Source organism: Diorhabda sublineata, chromosome 6, assembly GCF_026230105.1.
Source record: "Diorhabda sublineata isolate icDioSubl1.1 chromosome 6, icDioSubl1.1, whole genome shotgun sequence".
NCBI lineage: Eukaryota > Metazoa > Arthropoda > Insecta > Coleoptera > Chrysomelidae > Diorhabda > Diorhabda sublineata.
The window spans coordinates 27828012-27848172 of record NC_079479.1 but is presented as its reverse complement, the minus strand read 5'-3'; the positions used below and the strand labels follow the sequence as shown (position 1 = coordinate 27848172).

General features: G+C 32.3%; 3 protein-coding genes across 4 annotated transcripts in view; 2 read left to right on the top strand and 1 right to left on the bottom strand.

Moving 5' to 3' along the window:
* The first annotated feature begins 910 nt into the window (after positions 1-910).
* On the top strand, positions 911-14839 carry LOC130445311 (uncharacterized). Its single transcript, XM_056780876.1, has 7 exons — positions 911-1175; positions 2651-2800; positions 6367-6497; positions 9802-10054; positions 11994-12152; positions 13395-13580; positions 14650-14839. Exons 1-7 carry the CDS (start codon positions 1040-1042, stop codon positions 14778-14780), a joined length of 1146 nt encoding a protein of 381 aa, XP_056636854.1. The 5' UTR covers positions 911-1039; the 3' UTR covers positions 14781-14839.
* Positions 14840-15326: 487 nt separating this feature from the next.
* On the bottom strand, positions 15327-19017 carry LOC130445949 (atypical kinase COQ8B, mitochondrial). 2 transcript variants are annotated; one of them, XM_056781883.1, is made up of 8 exons: positions 18683-19017; positions 18293-18565; positions 17891-18186; positions 17492-17833; positions 16933-17293; positions 16640-16842; positions 16251-16403; positions 15327-15727 (listed from the first exon to the last, which is right to left on the bottom strand). In XM_056781883.1, exons 2-8 carry the CDS (start codon positions 18555-18557, stop codon positions 15410-15412), a joined length of 1938 nt encoding a protein of 645 aa, XP_056637861.1. In that variant the 5' UTR covers positions 18558-18565; positions 18683-19017; the 3' UTR covers positions 15327-15409. The 2 variants fall into 2 exon arrangements, with proteins under 2 accessions (XP_056637861.1, XP_056637862.1); XM_056781884.1 differs by having other exon boundaries at positions 18293-18724.
* The window catches only part of LOC130445950 (N-alpha-acetyltransferase 38-B, NatC auxiliary subunit), a 2347-nt gene continuing 1154 nt past the window's right edge, over positions 18969-20161 (top strand). Inside the window, exon 1 of the mRNA XM_056781885.1 lies at positions 18969-19232. Coding sequence (XP_056637863.1) covers positions 19080-19232 — 153 coding nt within the window. The 5' untranslated portion in view covers positions 18969-19079. The remainder of the gene's footprint in view (positions 19233-20161) is intronic.

Here is a 20161-nt window from a genome sequence, read left to right as displayed (position 1 = left end):
AGTTACTATTCAAATTGAAATTATGTGCACTAGTAACAGTAGACGAAAAAAAGACTTTCAATAGTGCTTCTCATGAATGTATCTTAACTAAACTTCGACATAAAAACATCTGGTCAACTTAATATCTAGCTACTTCAGGACAAAAAAGAAAACGAGGAAACGCTTCAAGTAGAGCTAAAGGTTCTGCACTAGGCTCAACTTTGTACAACATTCTCTAGGACGATGTCTTTATCTGACAAGAGATTCTACAACCATTGCATTCGCCGACGATTTAGTATCAATATTCGCGATAAAAAGCTAAACGAGAGCTTCAAGAGAACGTCAAAATTTGCAGATATATTGGAGACATGGACAGTAATTTTCCTGGAAACATTCAATCACAAAGAAGAAAACATGGCTAGAGAAAAAGACTTGGATGGTGAAAAGGAGGAAATTGCGGAAGAGATAGTGGAAGAAGAAATGAAAGGAATCAAAATAGGCAAAGCTTGTAGGGATAAAACACGGGAGCGAATAGGATAAAATATTTAGGGAAAACGGGGAATGAATGACTATTCAAGATATTCCATTTAACACGCAACTCAATTTTAAAAAAACAAGAAAAATAACCAGAAGTGCTTGGGTAGAACATGTAGCACAAGAAATAGGGAGAAAGGGGAAAAACAATAAAACAAATAAATATAGTAGTAGCAGTAAACTACTTCAAAGAGGAAAAAATGGATGAAAAAAATGAAAAATGATTTGGATGATTCACAATATAAAAACTATTGCGATTTAAAAAATAAATATTCAAATAAATGATAAGAACGAATATATTCAAATTACATATTTTGAAATGTACAATACATACTCTGTATTTGTGTTACAGATACCACAAAACGGAATTTTGTACCAAAATGACCCAGTTACTCTATTTGCTAATGGCATCGAAGGTGCTAAGATATATATAACGGTTAAATTTAAAATAGTGATTTAACAAATGTTGATTTAGTGGTACACAAATTATTTGCTACATTTGATTCACATTAACCACGAATTCACGATGGTTTTTAAAGTAAAATATGCTTGTCTTGTAATTTTCCAAGTGATTATCATTTCTGACGCTACCACTACTATTTTTAATAATGACACCGAACTTATACAAGAATTAGAAGTTTCAGGAAATAGGTCGGGAAGATGTAAGTATGACATTATATTTCCTCTCATTACAGATAAGTTAATGACAAGTTTAATGCTAAATCAATCCGATTTCAAGACTCCTTTGATATAAAATTCATTTTTCAAGAACAGTTAAAAATATTGACTTTTTGACCTTTTACGCTTTTTATCAAAATATGATAAATAAAATAAATTGAAGAAGATAATTTTATTATCCAGCATTAGGTATACAAAATAAATTATAACAACTACAGTATAAAGTAATTATATTACAAAATAAATCAAAGTAGATAACAAGATCTAACACTTGGTGTTTTAGCCAGTTTTTTTTTATACAATTAGTCCAACCTTTTCCAAATCGTTCTTTGCCTTTTCTATAGAATTATTTTTTCTGGTTTCAAAATCAACTTCTGTATCAACTATAAATTCCTCATTTGATTGATATTTCTTTTTCCTTAGTCATCTTTGTCCAGCGTAGAAACAGCCAAAAGTTGCTGGAAGCAAGGTGCTGGTGAATATTGAGGATACAGAAGCAATTTTTCTGTTGAACAGTGGTTTATACTATCACTACACCAACAATCACAATTTTACTGTGTGACGCGCGTTTCGATACCAAATTATCGTATTCAGGGCTGAAGATTTTACCTTAAGTGTCTTAAAACGATAACTTGTTTGTATGAACAGTGTGCTCAATGTGGATATCAATAAAAATTCCAGAAAAACTTAGTTATCAGCTTTTCTATTGTAAAAAAGTGATTTTCCTCCTCAATAAATTCGATAATATACATTAGTAGTCACTGTTTTCACCTATCCTAATAGTTGATGAACAATATACAATGTATATTCCAAAATACAGACATGATAACTGCGTTGTGTCGCTTCATGCGAATTTTACTATCGATTGTATCTTCGTTTTACCTTATCAGGTCCAAACAGTGCTCTGAATCATTAATTAGTTGTTATTATTGTTATACTATGAGTACATACATATCGTATCATGAAGATGTGAACTATCTCTGCTAAGTTACCTGGGCGCTTTCTCATGCCAAAGTTCAGGACACCTTTTCATGTTTTCTAGTCTGACTTTTCCAGACGTCCTAATTTTTGAGCATCATGGCTGCTACTATAGCTATATTTAAACATATTATAGCGGTGAAAAATAATCAAATGTTTTTGTTGCACTCTTAAAATTCAGAGGATATTTCTCAAATAATCAAAGTATTGGAGGGAATTAGCTCTGAAATTGATAGCTGTCATTTGTAAGTCCGTTCTTGAAAATATAAGAAAAGGTCTAAATTTATAGTGTCGCCAAACAAGATTTATTGATCAATATATTAAATTCGCAGAATTGTTGAACTAATTTTTTTTAAATCATTATCATCATATTCTGGAGTCTTAATAATAATTACACATGAAAATATTTTAATTAGTCTGTTCTGATAGTTGTCTAGTTAATGAACAGTTGGGTTTGGTTTATATATGAAATATTTTTCAGTTTTCGGTGTAGGATTAGTACGATTTGCAAACTCTGGATGTACAAGTGGAAGTTTGTTGTTAGGAACGTGTCTTAGAAAACGGCAATGTAGCGATATTAGTGGTACAGCATCTGGATCTTGTGCTAGTGGTATTGGTGTATGCTGTGTCAGTAAGTAATAATGCTAAGATATTATTAGCCGGCCAAATGGCATTCAACTTATTGGTGGATACTGATAGATACTAAGAAGATTCATTGAAATATATATGTCTCGAACATATGATGTGTGGAAAAATAATCTTATGTAAGAGTGGACCAAGAAAAATTCTACGGCATTCTTGAATATACCGAAATGAGTTTATTTCTGAAAATTTTTCTCTCAGATTTATTTATAATATAGTATTCTATTGATTCAAATAGATACAAAAGACTTAATATGTTCTAAAAAAAGTTGTAGCTAAAACAATTAACATTAAAACCAGCCATATTCATTAAACTGAATAATATTATGTATTTAGGGACTAACTATTAGGGCAAGGAGGGGAATGGTGTTCACTTAAGGAAAACATGGTGTATTTTTTCAATTATTTAATATAAAGCAAAATAAATTCTTTAATTATCAAGTAATCAACGATTTATCAACATAAGCATATATCTTTGACTTACTAGTAGTAGGAAAACATTACAAAAAAAACATGTTTGAGCGGCATTGCCCCTGACATTGGGCAAGGCCGCTCAGGGTCTGGGTAATGACGCCCAAACATATTAACCTATTAGAGGTAACAGAAATATTTTATTTTTGACCACATAAATCACAGATGTATCCGTGCGGCGAATCCCACCCTGAACATATAGCATGAGCCCACACCACATCTCGTTATTTTTTCCAAATAATACATTTGTTATAATTTTCATTGTCCACATATGTGTCGTCATCACTGTCATCATCGCAAAGGTGCTCTTCGTCTTCATTTTCTGAAGAACTTTCTAGTAAAATTTTTCTCTTGTAAGATTTTTGTTTCATATATTTGTTCTTATTTTTTTTGTCAACTTTTTTGGTTTTGATTTATCATCTTTTGCAGTCTTGAGTTTCGCATTTTTTTATTTTCTTTTTCTTCTAAAATTGCTTTCATAGGAGTGACAGTTAATATGGTAGCATATTGTATTCGCTTTCCTTGACCTGACTTTATAGATGGTACAATAGTTGGTGTCGTTTCTATAGCAACAAAGGATATCAGAGTATTATCAAGTTCTTGGTTACAAGTAACTGCCGAAACAGATTCAGGGCTTTGATCTTTATTTGATGGAACTGCCCTAGGAGATGTATGTCCTGAAAGTATGGCCACACCACCAGGCTGCTCAACTTCTATATTCTGGATATTTGTGGCTCGAAATCCAGATTCAGCTTTACTTATATTCGCAACTTGTACGTATGCTTTATTGAAAAGACCTGCAACATCGTATGGAGTTATTGTAGACATCAAATGTGTCTTCATGTATTTATTACATTCCTGCCTATAAGCAGCTTTGAGCGGTCCATAAATTTACACATCCAACGGTTGAGTTCTATGAGAACTGTGTGGTGGAAGAGAAAGCATTGTGATGTGGTTTTCTTTGCAAACATTGAAAGCTTGAAGGGAAATATGACTGCTGTGATTATCCAGAATTAATAACACAGGTGAATCTTGGGTAGGTTTGGCAAATGCTACGAAATATTTGAGCCAAGTGACAAATAAATCTTCGTTTATCCAACCATTTTTAGAGTTGGTGTATAATGCACTAACCGGCCCATCTTTTTCTAATAAAGGCGTCATTCTCTGTCTAGCAAAAATAATCATAGGGGGTATGAAGTTTCCGGCTGCACTCATCGCACACATAACTGTTGTGTTGCTTCCTCGTTTGCCACTTGTTACAGATCCGACTCTTGTTTGTTCTTTTTCGGAAAGCACTTTTTCTGGGTCTGTTACTGTGGTTAAGCCAGTTTTGTCAGCATTGTAAATGTTGTTTGGAATAAACTTATGTTTTTCCATTAAATCACCAAGTTTGTCATAGAAATGTGTTATTTCTTCTTTGTTAAAAGCGGAAATCCTATTTTAGCTTGTCGCTTCAGCTTTGCGTATAGAAACTGAAGAATTGCGTCTCATAAAAGCGTGAACCCAATCCAATCCAGCTGTTTTGCTGCTTTGATCAAAATTGTTATTGATATTGTTGAACTCTGCATATTTATAAGCAAGTTTACGCAAATCTGCGACATTAAGTCCATAGTATAGCGAAGCCAGCAACTTGGCCTGTTCAGCTATTTCATTTTCTTGCTGTTGGGTGAAAACGGGCTTGCGACCAAGTCTTGTGTTGTTCTTGTTTTCATTTTTTAGTCGATCTCTCAAGGTAGAAAATGGAATGTTATATAGTTTCACGGCTTTCCTTTTAGACATACCATTCTTGATCGCAGTTTTAGCAGATAGAAGGCCTTCTACGGTCCAAGTCGCTTTAGCGGTGGTCCTTTGACGATTTCTTGGCATATCTACAACATTGAAAAAAATAAGTGGGGTACCTAATGGCGTTCAGATGAGCGGCATAACCCCAAAAGTTCGTAATTAATTCGAAATTAAAAAAATATCATTTATATTTACTGAAAATGTATTGCATTTACACAAAACTAAATAGTTTTACTATTGAAAAGTAAAGCTAAAAGCCAAATAACCATTAAAAATTTGGACTTACCCGCAAGAAACACGTATGCAAAAATTAGATCACCGCGGTCGCAAACAAAGAAACACACTTCACGGTCGCAAGACGCGAGCAGACTACCTGCTTACATTCCTGTCTATTAGAGAACCCCTCCCTCCCTGACGTGTTGCTACGGAGCATTTTGACAGAGTTATGGAGGTGAGCGCCACCCTATATAATGTACTGTGTTATCTGGGTGGTTTGTGGCATATCTATGTATTCTGAAGAAACTTGAAAATAGATTCCATTATCATCAGGATATCAACATTCTAATTAGTAATAAAAGCTCTACCTTCGTTAGCATAGTACGTTGACGTTCCATAAGTTCGGCTGTGTCATGGCATATTTGCAACGAAACCTTTGAACGTGATTTTTATCAACTTTCAAGAAGTCGGATTGAATTTTTACTTCGGAGACTAGTCAAAGACCGATAATAAGATAATTCCATCAATTTACCACATTATCATTTTCAAGATCACCACGTAGCATGTAACTAGTACGTCTATGGCGTTGATATATCATGTTGTGAGCAGAGGAGAAATTTAGTCCTTGATAACACTTAACTGTTACATTTCTAAACATGTGAAAACATTATTCATAAGATTCACAAACCGTTTAATCCAGAAAATTGGACATTTTCTTATCTGCACAAGAAGATAAGAAGAAGATATAACCAAACATCTGCTCTGCCGGTGCCCTGATTTAATAAATGTTGAGAGACGACACAATAGGCTGCCTATCAGAAAAAGTGAGAAACTTCATTATGGGATGGAAATGATCAAAAATAAAAAAATGGGATGCTAATTAACTAGTTATCCAAATTGTAAAAAAAAAGCCTGGTCTAGGTTATTCAGTGAAGTAACGGGCAAGAACGTAGATTTTCATACCACGTCATAAATTCAAAATCCACTTCAATTGTTGATATTCACAAACTCATACTTTTATTATTGGTTATAATTTAATAGGTAAACTATATAAGTATGGAATACTTACTGATTTGTTTATTTTAGTTATTAGAAGTTGTGGAGATACGTCTGCATATAACAGTACTTATTTTACGAATACGAATTATCCAGCATCAATTACAACAAGTACGCGATGTGTTATGACAATAGAAAAAGCCTCAAGTGACATCTGCCAGGTAAGTGCGTTTTTTTAAATCTTTGGAGTACACAAAAAAACTGCTTGCTACTTAAGCAATTGTACCAATTTCCTCACAGCAATAGTTTTCCCACCGGGAAAAAAAATCTGCACTGAAAGGTGGCACGAGTTGCTCTAATGCAGCGGTTTTTAATCTTTTTATGTCTGCTACCCTTATGACCTAACTAAGGTCCCTGATTTCACCCCTCCTCCCGACTTTGAAATCAAACAATGTACAAATACGTAGGAAGGCTTTGTTAAACATAAAAACAATTACAAATAAAAAATTTGGACATTTTTACTCCAAATTACAGTCATAAGCTGGGTAATTTCTAAAACTTTAAAACATTTTTAAAGTTCTGTCTGTTATGATAGGATATTCAGCACCTATTTTTTTCTAAAATACACGTAGCTTATAATTTCTACTTTACCTGACACATCTTCATACTTAAAAATACTATTGTCAGTCAAAAATGGTCACAATACCCAAGAGTTGGGCTGACGTTTGTCCATGTCCGGAAAATATTGTTGCAGCGTGGATTACTTATGACATATGCTGTACCACGGAATCTTGAAACGGCGCTCAAACTTCTTATTTCGGCGTTCGATACAACAACCGGCTCATTGTTACCCCTCCGAAATACAAGTTTACACCCGCGGGGGTAATTACTCCCAGATTAGGAATCAATGCTCTAATGATTATTTGGTTATCGAATTGACTGAAATACGTTCGATCGGTGCGAGTTATGCCGAACTTTTAACATAGATTGAATTGACTAAACATATGCAATATCAGACAGCCTCCTCAAATTGAATCATACTTTCAAAAAATTCGTTTTATTCGAAATCTTTCTTCAAGCTATCAAAACAATTGGTTCGGAAAAGGTGAGAAACTTTATATTTTTGACACTGATACCAGTGGTTGGAGGAGTATATCTGTATCTATATCTTTCATCTGAGGTGATTATAATTCATTGAAATAGTATAACAGTTTAAGAAAAATGTATCACAGATAATGCTTCGTAGTTATTCCATATTTTGTGAATACTACAACTTAGATACCTAATTTGTATTTTCATTTTCTGTATAATGCTTTTTTTTTAATTTAAGAAATAATCCTGAATATTATCTGGAAACTGACTGATTCAAATCAAGGCTTAGTTGTAAAGTTTTGTCACTGGTAATTCTTTTCTAGAAATTAATTAGAAAACAGTCCACATCATCTCGACGGTGCATCTCTGAAAAATATTCTAGTAGGCTTTTTTTAACGTCGTTTATATGTGGCATGTGAAAATTTTTACACATAGTTGGTTGCGAATGTCGTCATTCCGTCCATCGTACGTTTTTTATTAAGTTTCTTATAGAAGCTGCAACATTGAATACGATAAGATGTTAGAATTATTCAATTGTCTTTTAAGTATTGGCATCCGTTATTTTGAATACCTTATTTGACCCTTATCATGTTGAAAGAACATTTTGTACTCAATCAATTATTGATTTTTGTACACACAATATTTTATTCCCAAAATACTGCTTGTCCTCCAATATTTAGTAGCTCTTACGTACTATTAGGACCAAATCTCAGTGGTACATTTTTTTATTGAATGTAGCATTTATTTGGAATACGAATATCTAGTCTATGAGCAACTGAAACTTATTTATCTAACAATAAAATCTACGGATATTTGATTTGGTCAAGTTTCGTGAACTTAACCCTAAATGAGCTGCTCAGTGAAGAAAGGCTACAAGTATTTTTCCATTTCAAACAGAAACTTGAATATTACAGATTCAGTGCACTATGCTACAAGTAACAGCCTAAAGGCGAGTTTACACGGTGCGAGCTAACGGGTCAGTTGAGACGGCAAGTAACTGTATACCAGCTATTGTTACCGTTTAAATGGATCCGCCGAGCTACTGTCTTTTCAAGGATGGGCAGCTACTGAATGCGAGTAACTCCAAGATTTTTTGATTTAACTGGCCACTTGCCTTCCCCCACGAGACATTAAGCCAGTAGCTCGCATCCTATTCGTTTAATTTGAATGGCGAGTACAGTACCTTGCTAGACAGTAGACGCGACGCGACGGCGCGCTCGCCGAACTCCTTAAAATGGCGCAAGCTCACTGCCTCGCAGAATTTTGATACCGTACAGCTACTTAACTAGGTGTGAACGGGTGAGAAACTGCATATTTTGGTCCCCACTCGCCAAGTACAGCTACTGTTTACTGACCAGCCCAGCAACTGGCACTGTGTAAACTCCCCTTAATAGTTGCGGCTTTCCCAACAGATTAAACAACAATGAACGCCTGTTTAATAAATGGCAGAATGATCAAAAAGAGAAAAAACAGAATTAGGAGAGAGCTCTGGAAGAACGATGACAAAAGTTTAAAAAATGAAATAGCGTGAACAAGTATGTGAAAAATGGTTTTTGAGAAACCATCAATTTTTGTTGATTACGTATTTCTTATTGACAATTTCTAATTCGCAACAGAAGAAAAGTGATGTTTGAAAAATGGAGAAAACTATGAATGTTTACAATGGGCACGTGTTGATCAAAAGTTGTCATCTTAAAGTACCTGTAAGATTTTATGACAGTAATACTCTGAAGTTTTTTAGAATTATAAATTTACCTTCAAACTTCTTAGAAACATATATGTGACTAATTGAAATAAAACATGAATCCTACGAGATATGATAACAGTCAACGTTGTTACTTAAGATGGATATCGTTCGAGTTCGCGTTGGCTAGGCGCTGGATCGCGATCGCGAACGTTTGTGTTTATTTAAATCACACTTTGTAATCTGTTTATGTTGAACGCGATCGAGGGCGCCAACGCTCTGACCTTTATGTAACCGAACGTAGGGTAGCACTCATAAAGGAATATAATAAACTCCACACAACAATAAAAAACAAAAACGATAGGTATTTATTGTTATATTGCAAAGTTTCGAAGCAAATATTCAAACTATGAAAAATCTAGTTAATTAATCTAGTTAATGTATTAAAGTAAAGTTAAACCCGAGGATTTTAAGTGGATGAGAGTTTTCTCCTTCTTTAAATGTATGTTAAAATATGGTTTTTGGTAGTATGTACATAATTATTCAAAAAATATATTTATTTTCTCTGTATGCATTTGAATACGTCTAAACTTTAGAGTTTAGAGGATGGTTGCGACTCTTAAAACCATGCTGAAAAGTAAGCAGAAATTATTACATTTCTTTTTTTATTAGTAAGACAAAAACCACATTTCAATAACCATCCTAATAATATATAAATAATGTTCAAATCTTATTTTAATGTTCCTTAGGTTCGAATTGATTTTCTCAATTTTATATTGTCCCAACCTAATGCAACTGGAGTGTGTACCACGGATGCCTTATATGTAACTGGAGGTGCAGGTCTAGTACCAGTATTATGCGGCGATAACACTGGTCAGCACATATACGTTGATTTCAATGGGAATGAAAACATACAATTAATTGTAACTACATCAGGCTCTAGTTTTAGCCGAAGCTGGAATTTTTTAGTTACACAAATTGCATGTGCATGTCCAACTAGAGGTAATATTATAATAAAAAGATAAAATAATTGGAAATTTAACAATATTATATTATTCAACAAACATATCCTAATGATATAAATCATTCAAATATATCATTTCTGTTCCTTCGACGATGTGATAATTGGCGACGTAAATATTAAAAACAATAATTAATAAACTCTTTGACAAACTAAACGATAATCACCTGTGCTAAATGTAGGTCATATACCTTGTTTAATGGTGACAATTGTAACCCTTAAATGCTTGATTTTCTAATTTTAACTGAAAAAAATGAAATTTTTTTCATTGAAAAAATAATGAAAAATACCCTGTTGCAATTATGTAACACTACATTTGTTTTTTGTAATTCTGTAATTCCCTTACACCTTGGAAGTTTGCACCGGGTTCTTTTCTCTCCAATTAGCCAATACCCAACTTTGTCTATCCTAACATCCTTGGGTGGCACATATTGTGCAGGTCCTTTTTTAGTCTTTGCTTTTATTTCTCCTTGAATGTTAAATATTTATATCACTGTTCTGCCCCACATTAACGAGGCATATGGCAATTTCCTTCCGAAAGTCATACAGAGTCATAGTAGTCTGGTTAGTCTGTATTTGTGATACTTTTGTACATAAACCACGCATTAGCCAAGGGCATATCTATAAAATGGTAAAATAACCTCATGTACCACTTTTTACTACTTAAAAGAACTTGATGTCTTGCCATCAAAGCATCAAGGAGGTTGACAGCTGCCATGTGCTTATTGTATTCTTTTATCACGAAGGGGCAACTAATTTCTATATTTTATTTTATTTGTTTAGAAAAGCTTGTAATTGTTTTTATCGGTTTTTGTCCAGCATATGTTGATAACGTTATCACAATTTATTATTCTTCATTCTGTCATTTTGTTGTGCATATAATTCGACTGGTATACCTACAATATTTCCAGAAATTATGGATAAGATGGAAGAGTCCAAAGTTTGGCGAATGCGACGGTTTTTATCAAATGTTTTTATCACATCGGCGATTTGTTTATATAATTTTTTAAAACCAAATTCTATGAAGACCTTCCTATTTCTTTGTTTATTTGATTACTTTCTATAACTATTAAGAAATTCCTTTCTGATATAAATACTCGCTTGTTTAGCAGCGCATAGTCTGTATATAACTAAATGTCATCGTGAACGAAATAGTAAATAGGAAACGGTGAATCCAAATAAATTATAGAATTAGGGAACAGTTAATTATTATAAATAATGATTATATATTATAAATTGTGTCTAGTGTAAGTATGTAAATGAATAAATTAATTCTAAATTTCCCTCACCCGTTAGATAGGGTTTTGATATAGTTTCTTCAGTCTAACATAAAGATGTTCAACGTTCTGTAAATCGCGATACGGAAATTTATCATATTAAAACAATATGTGACAGTTTAAATTATTATTTCGATGTTAATTATTATTGTAAATATTTTAGTTTAGGGTATTTTGTCCAAGATTTTATATTGAATAATGAAATATCTACCACGCTAGTACCTATATAATTTGCAAACTAGTAAATTATCAAGCGTTTTAACCTTTGCGAAACATTTTCCGATTCTCTTAGCTTCAAACATGTATAAAACGTAGCTCATACTTGTTTAATGCAATCTACAACAATAATAGTTGATAATAATAAAAAAACAACGAAATTATATCAGATTTGTTATACAAATTGATATTGAAAGACAATTTTCATCCAATTTATCATTTTTATTTTACAAAAACGGAAAGTTGGAGCTTTTCATACAATTAGTCTTTTAGAAAAACACATTTTTTTTGTCTGAGTTAATTTTATATTCTGGTTTCCTTTTTATTGATAGAATTATAAAATATCAATGAAAGGTGTAAATTTGTATCTCAATTTCGATTTGTTTCTTTAAATCTGCTGCATTTTCTCAAATATCTTAATTTTTAGCCCCTAGCGGATGCTTACAATTCTATAATACAACAACGGGAACTGTAAATAGTTTCAATTATGGCGTAGGAAGCAATATTATAAACAGTAATACAGGATTGCCTGGTACTAGGGAATTAGTTAATGAAAACTATGGCGTTTGCATAAACATGTTGCCAGGTAAGGTATTCTAGTTTTTGAACAAATTATATCCATTATAAAGATTCGTATGATAAAAAATTGATGTCTTCGAAGTCAAACAAATAATAAAACCTTCGTAGATAAGCAAATAATGAAAATGAGGAATAAATGTTAACCATTTAGCTTTCAGTTATGAGTTCTGTTGGAATAACTATTGTTCTCTTATATTTTTATTGCTCTAGAAACGAAACAATTTATAAGAATCAAATACAAAATTTTGTGGATTTGGTTGTTTCCAAACTCCTACTATTACTCATTCAAACGATAAAATATATCTGGGCTATTCCACATTATCTTCTTTCCGGCTCCTCAGATGTACAATCGTCACCCCATAGCTTGGTCCAGCTTGTATTTCGAGTATGAGTAGTGTATACACTATAATAATTTATGATAAACTAACCTGACATTCAAATTTTCAACATTCTCAACAACATACACATCAAAAGAGGAATTCTGTGCTTCGTTGAATTTGAAGGGTCATTTGGAAAAAGTAAACCGAGATCATAAAATATATAGAAAGAAATGAGAGTTTCGAATGTAGAGACAAAATAAGCAACCAGAATATTATCAAATTCTACTGCTGAATCAAAATTCATCAACCTTACCTTTGAAATTGATAGTGCTAAGAATATTTAACATGCTTAATCTTGCTTTGGGTGATAGTTTTCCAAATGAACGAAAATCATAAAACAATGTCTCTCAAATCAAACTAAATTCCCAAACTGTTCAAGTTCAGCGTATGAAGAAATAATAATTATGCACATAGATATAAAGTGAACGGCCAAAATATGACACACATTGAAATCGTCATTTTCTACCTCAATAAACACATTTTCTTATTCCCCATCAAATGACATTGAGCTTCCACTGTCGTTAACATTTATAATAGAGTCTCAACTTGCACATCAATGTCTACATTCCACATTTTGATTTCAACCTTGAGCTCAACATACTATCAAAATATTTGCCGTTTTGGAAATAATGTCATCAACAATCTTGTCATCATTTTCTTTCATTTCATTTCTATAAATATTCATAATCATTTGTTTTTCGCTATTGTTGGAAAGAAGCTTTTTAGTTTTCTTCTTAAGCGAAGGTTTTATTACTCTCTCATTTAAACATATATTTTTATAAATCCATAAAAAAATTAATAGTTTTGTGTAAGACCACATCATTTTATTTTTACTCATCCAGAACAATGTTTTACATCTTATTTTGTAGGTTACTGTTCAATTCAGTGGTCGTCTAATGGTTTCATAGTGACAGGTATACCAGGATCTGGTTACGACAATTTAATTGGTACTTCGTGTACCACAGATTTTGTAATAATTCCGAATCCTTATTATACCAACGGAACTGCTGTTAATTCGGACCGTTTTTGTGGAACTTCTCTAACTACTGTTATAAGTAAGTACCTATGTATATATTTTGTGGTCGAAAACTGAACAAACAATAGCTCAGATTCAAGATTCGCAGGCTAATCTGTCTAGGTATTACAGGGGTAATATCAACCTGCCCTACTACAGCCTTAGAGGCGCTACTGAACCTGCCTTCTCTTCATCTCATAGTGAAGAAAGAGGCATTTAGCGGCGTCTACAGACTAATCCAGATAGTAAAACTATAGGTCAGGTGAAGGTTGTAGAGCTAATAAAGCTAGAAAGCCGTGACAAACCAATGGACCCATTCCAAGTGGTAATTTACGACCGCGAATCATGGGTAAATGAGAATATTCCACAATCTCGGAATGTATCTCTTTGGTACAAAGAAGGTTCGAAGCTAGCATAAGGAGTTGGAGATCCTGAACTAAAATGAAAGCTCTCCATGCCTCACTCATCATTTTTCAGGTAGAGTTACGATCAATTAACAAATGTCAAGAGTGTTTGGATAGAAACCTCTCTAAAAAGTACATCTACATTCTCTCAGATAGCCAAGCGGCCTTGGAGGTCCTGAAAGCTATTGAGTGCACATCCAAACTAGTGCAGAAGTGGCTTCCAGACCACCAGATAACCTTTCCAAAAAGGCAGCAACGACTCCCTACCTTCGACCAAAGCTCGCGATATGCATCATCAATTATGAACTGAACGAATTGCTAAAGAATCAGATGGAGTCTTACTGGAGAAACACTTCAGGCCTAAGACATTCTAAAACATCAAATAGTATATCAAGAACATCTTCAGAATGATTATGAGGTATTAACCAACAGAATAATCGCGCAGTTCGATAAATTAATAAAGAACAAGTACAGGTGGTTTTTAGACACCCTCGAAAACATATTGAAAAATGCGCAGATAAAGGAGGAGGATTAGTGAAGCTTAACATTTAATCTGGGTTTCCAACTTTTTTGTTTACAACGGAATAAAATAAAATATGTAACTCTTTATTTATAAATATTCATTGGTGTCCCCATTAAAAGTTATCAAACTGTGTAATAAAATGAATTTATTGAGTAGTTTTTACGAAACCTTGTTTTTTGCAGGTTCCTTGAAACCCTTTGTTCTCTACGTTGTCACAGATGGAACTGAGGGAACTACTGGTAGTGATGATGTTGCAAATACAGGTTTTTCTTTGACATTTACTCAATTGGCATGCGCAAACACACTTTTTTAGATTAGAATATTTTTGTAGTTTCTATTCACTGATATTGCTTCAATAAAGACTTAAAAGTACTAGTTTCAATTGATTACTCAATTAATGCAGTAAAAAATAGCACACGAGAAAAATCGCCGTACGAAAAAGTCGTTAGAAACGTTAATAACGAGATCCCATGAGTAAAAGATGTGGAGGTTGGAAAAGTCAATCCTCTAAAATTATCCGCCCTAGAAGGTATTTTCTCAGATAACCAAGCGGTCTTGAAGATTCTGAAAGCTATTAAGTACACATCCAAACTAGTCTGGGAGCACAAACAAATTCTAAAATCACTAGCTAACAAATACAAAGTATCCCTACTGTGACCTCAAGATATACCACATCAATTAAGAACTGAACAAATTGCTAAAGAATTAGATGGAGTCTAAAATATCAGCTAAAAACTATAAGGGACTTGTGATGTCTAAAAACCACTTCAACTGGTTATCAATGACTTTTATTATTTTTTAATTGGGTGTTTACTAAAAAAATATTTGGATATTTAGAACAAGAACGTTAAAAACTATATTTAATTATGAAACGTTAGTTATTCATTTTTATTCTTTATATGTATACATTAAAATTATTTCGTTTTAAACACAACCCAGTTACTAGGATGAATTTTTTATTATTTTCGGTTGTGAATCGTCTATTTCGTTTTCCCGAATATATTCTTCGTATAAATTCAAAAACTTTTCTCTGCATTCTAATTGCACTTTCAGTTTGCTACAGAGTAAGAAAACACCGGAAAGTTTTCTATGTAAAGAATAGATTTCTTCTGGTGGTGGACAGAGTCGATGAACTAACATTGTTTGCGCTAAATCTTGAATCCTCTGCGTCATATCTTGTTTGCTGAAGTCATATTTACCATCTGTTCGAAAAATTTCCCCCAATATCATCACTGCATCAACATGAGCATTTTCCATTATCTAAAAAGAAAACTCAATTTACAAACCGCTTATTAAAATTTATTCATGGGAAAAAATCCTTTAGCATAAGAATTTCGGTAGAATCGCCTAGGAGTCACTTTTAAAATAATCCATGATAAAACTTGGAAATACAAAATAGAAATAATACTTAGAGATAATAAAATACTAAATAATAATATAAAAATGTTTAAAATATTTGACAATATATAATTGAATAGAAGAACAAACTTTTTTTTACTAACCACCCCTAAAAATTTGCAATAGGATTTATATCACGACTATTTGTCGGCCACAGTTAAGTTTCAATATTATTTTGTCGAAACCATTAGATATTAGTAGGAACTTTGATTTACGCAGCCAATGTGTAAGTCTATGCTATTTCAGTAAACAGCAGTGTACAATTGACCCAATTTTTGAAAAAATCCAAAACACGACATTTTTATTCCTCTCTGTTGAAAGGCTCGTGTATACAAAATAGGAGTTTAATTATAAATTTCGTTAATATATATGTTTAAACACTTACCTCACTTTCATAACCCGTGAGGAAACCTAGATCTCGAGAAACGTTAAGAACAGTAATTCTATCTCCATCACAAGCAGCTTTAAGTATTTTTATATACTGTTGCATAAAAGGCTTGGGATATTCACGGCTAGCACCAAAATCCAACAAAAGTAGCTAAAAAACAGATAGCAAATATAACTCATATAACCCTCCTATTAAATCATAATAAACATTCATTTAACATTTAAATATCGTGAAAATCGTGAAAAATGAGCGATGGTATCTCTCACGAGCAATGTTCCACCAAAGAATTACTTAACCCTTGTTGGAATTGGAAACTACTTATGAAAAAATTCCACGAAATTTTTTATCCAGGATAATGACCAATAGAAAAGATATTAATAATTTACCTGCTTTTTTGAAGGATTATACAAGAAATTCGCCCAATTTGGATCTGTTTGCATATATCTGAATTTCAAAATTTCTAATAGACACAATTCCATAATTTTATCAGCAATAAACTCTTTGTGCTCCTTATCCAAATCAAAACATTGATCAAGAGGAATTCCATCCAATAATTCTGTTGTAAATACTTGTTTAGTAGACAAACTATCTATAAAATTTTTTTATATTTATAATGTCCAATAATATAGTGGTAAATGTAAATACTAAAATCAACAAAGTTCATATACCCCTCACTCACCAATAACACATGGTACGTAATAATCCTTATAAGGTTCTAAAATTTCCTTAAATTTCTTGGTACATATAGCTTCTCTTATATAATTCACTTCCCAGGCCAATTCTCTTTTAGCAACTACCATAAGATTGTCCAAAAACATCCCCTTTGGGAAAACATTCCACATCTTCATGATAGCCCCTAAATTATCAATGTCACTCTCAATGCCTTTTGCCACTCCAGGATACTGAATCTTAATAGCTACTTCGGTTCCATCTTTCAATGTTGCCTGATGAACTTGACCTATAGAAGCAGCAGCAAATGGCGTATCTTCAAAATTACTAAATTTTTTCCTCCAGTTCGGACCTAGTTCAGCCACCATAATCTAATAGAATAATCCATACATTTACAATGAAACTGACTAGTGAGAAAAATGAGAGATCTTATTTTTGAAAAAATCATTCCAGACAATTACAGTATATCATTTTTTTCTAAAATTTTGACATTTTTCTAAATTCATCAATCAACTCCCATCAACATCTTCATAATCAAATAACAAAATTTAGAACAGTTATGATCTCACCTGTTCTAACTGCCAATCAGGCATGAAATCTGCAGATTTCCTTACTCTTTCCAAAGCTTTAGCTAACTCTGGATTGATGATAGTATCATCCTGTATACTTAAAATTTGCCCTAATTTTAAAGCAGCACCTCTAACTTTACATAAAGTATCAACAATTCTGTCCATATTTGCTTTGCTCATGAAAAGATTGGAGGCTTCAGTTGAAGAATCTCCTATGCCAAGGGTGCGTTTCGCATATTCAGTGGCAGTACCAATTCCTAAACCAGCTGCTAAGCTGCCAAATGATACCATTCGTCCAATTCTTGATGAAGGTACTTTTCTTTGCTTCGCATTGTCACTCAACTGAAACAGTCATCATATTATTCTGAAATATAATTCGAATATTAAGATATAACATACCTTTAATTTAGATTTTGGATTAGGGACAGATTTAATTTTTATACTTTCTGCTGGTTTTTCTTGTAATTGTTCTACTTTTTTCATTGGGACTTCCACCTTATTTTCTTCTCTATCTTTTTCTTTTATTAATTTTGCTCTATGCTCCATATCTAATCTTTTGATAAGTTCTTTATCACTTTCTGTTAATTCGATTGTATAAACTTTTTGATGATCCTCCAAAACTTGGGTTTTCAAATGTTTTTCTTCTGTTGTTGATTTTATTGGTGATATTCTCGAATTCTCTTGTGTTGTTACATCTACAAAATAAACATCTACTTATTGTAGAAATAAGAAACCCAACATCTATTAGCATTATCCTTTTAAGGAAAAAGTGTTAGTCACTTTATAATAATATTTACTTACTTTCTTGGCCCAAGGCCACGTTTGTATATACTCTAATTCCATGAAAGACTGTAGCTACACGATCTATACTATCCTTTATATCAGGAATACCTGTTCCACCAAATTTTGAAGATTTTTTGCCATTGGAAATGCAATTTTCCAAAGTGGGTCGTATACTTGAATTTGTCCATACAAATTTAATATTATCTGTTTGTAATTTCACACAAGCTTCAGTTATTAGTTGCAAAGATTTCAATATGCAAGCAAAATCTTGAACACGAGACATTGAATGAGCTAAAGGAGGCAAATATTTTATTTTTAGCAATTTTGTATAAATACTGCATTATTTAATCATTTATTTTTGGCATTAGCATCCTTATTATATAAGCAAATAGGTTAACTGTTACTTACATATTTATCCAATATTGTCAGAAATTTGAGAACGTAAGTTGAATGTTAACCAACTTTAGTTTTGGCAATAAATCTATGTTGTATTAAGAAATTGTTTTAATAGGAGATATATACCAAAGGAAAATCTAGACCCATTAACTAATAAAAAGTATTTCTATGTAAGAAAAAATGGTTTCAGTATGTATAGCAAAATTTTTAATAAAATGTACAGAACCAATATATACAGATTTATAGTTAAAAGAAAAAAATAGAAACTAATGTTTTGAACCTGCCGCGACTATTTTATAGAGGTTAGGCTTATTGGCTAATTGTATTCAGTTAAGTTTCACAGGAATAAATTCTGAGGTAGTGAGGTTGACAGCTTACCACCGAAAAAAGAAGAAGATCAAAGTTGTTTATGATAAATATTAAATTTCAGAATTTGAATAAAAGAAAAAAAACATTGCAAATAACCATGGAAGAAGATTCAACTGTTCAAAAATTCCCAATTGTAGTCGGACCCAAATTAGAAAAAAATACTGTAGAAATAGAAAAGACAAGTACGGCAGAGGTAAATATTGTCTATAACGTAGATATCTCATTCAAATTAAAATAATGTTTACTTATAAAAATGTAATATCCCGAATTTATAAAATTTTAACAACACTTTGAATCAGTGAGGGGAAAATAGTTGATTATTTTCAAAACTTATAATACAATTACATTCCATTTTTGAATAAACTTCATTTAATTAAATAACTTGAAACCATAAATGTTTCTTCAAATTCTTACTTCTGAAACCCTTTTATATGTTTTTGTTATAACATCGTCTTTAGTTTTTAGTTCTCACCTTAGTTTTTAAAATAGGTAAAAAATTGCCTTTTGACAATTCAATTTATTATAATATAATAGTCGATTTTGTAACAAAAGCTGTCTACTAATTTAACATTCGTCGTTGTGAAATCTGCCTAACAGTTTCAAAAACTTGTGGCACATTCTTATTCCTTTTAGTGAATTATTTGGATCAGATATTACAATAAACAGTTGCTCATATATACCTAACATAATTATCAACAAATGAGATAGTGATTTTCTGTATAGATTTAAGAGAGATAATTCAACATTCCTCATTATCAATTAGGTACCATACTTTTAGACATATTTTAGTTTTCTGTGACCATCAAATTCCAGAATAGCAAGTAAACATGTTGAGTTTTTCAGACTAACTGGTTGAGATTGTTAAATTAATGAACTATCATCTGTCTGAAATATAACTCCATTCAACTCTTTTTTACTGTATCTGTTGTGTTCCTTTTTAACAAATTACTTAAAGATAAGTCTAAATGAACTCTTATTTTCTGAATCATCTTGCTTAAATCAATATTACTTTCCAGTGTTAGAGTATGGTAAAAGCAAACTATGTTAAGGAAAATAATAGTCTCCCACAAATATATTATTGATGAAGCAATTTCATCAAAATCCCATTCTTACTTATCTGTA

Excerpts from the sequence above, each read along its gene's own strand:
- LOC130445949 (XM_056781883.1), bottom strand. The coding sequence starts at position 18,557 with ATGTCTCGTGTTCAAGATTTTGCTTGCATATTGAAATCTTTGCAACTA. Across the intron at positions 17,834-17,890 it reads ATCCAAAATCTAAATTAAAG|TTGAGTGACAATGCGAAGCA; the intron begins GTATGTTATATC and ends TGACTGTTTCAG. Across the intron at positions 16,843-16,932 it reads TTACGTACCATGTGTTATTG|ATAGTTTGTCTACTAAACAA; the intron begins GTGAGTGAGGGG and ends AAAATTTTATAG.
- LOC130445311 (XM_056780876.1), top strand. The coding sequence starts at position 1,040 with ATGGTTTTTAAAGTAAAATATGCTTGTCTTGTAATTTTCCAAGTGATT. Across the intron at positions 2,801-6,366 it reads TATTGGTGTATGCTGTGTCA|TTATTAGAAGTTGTGGAGAT; the intron begins GTAAGTAATAAT and ends TGTTTATTTTAG. Across the intron at positions 12,153-13,394 it reads TTGCATAAACATGTTGCCAG|GTTACTGTTCAATTCAGTGG; the intron begins GTAAGGTATTCT and ends CTTATTTTGTAG.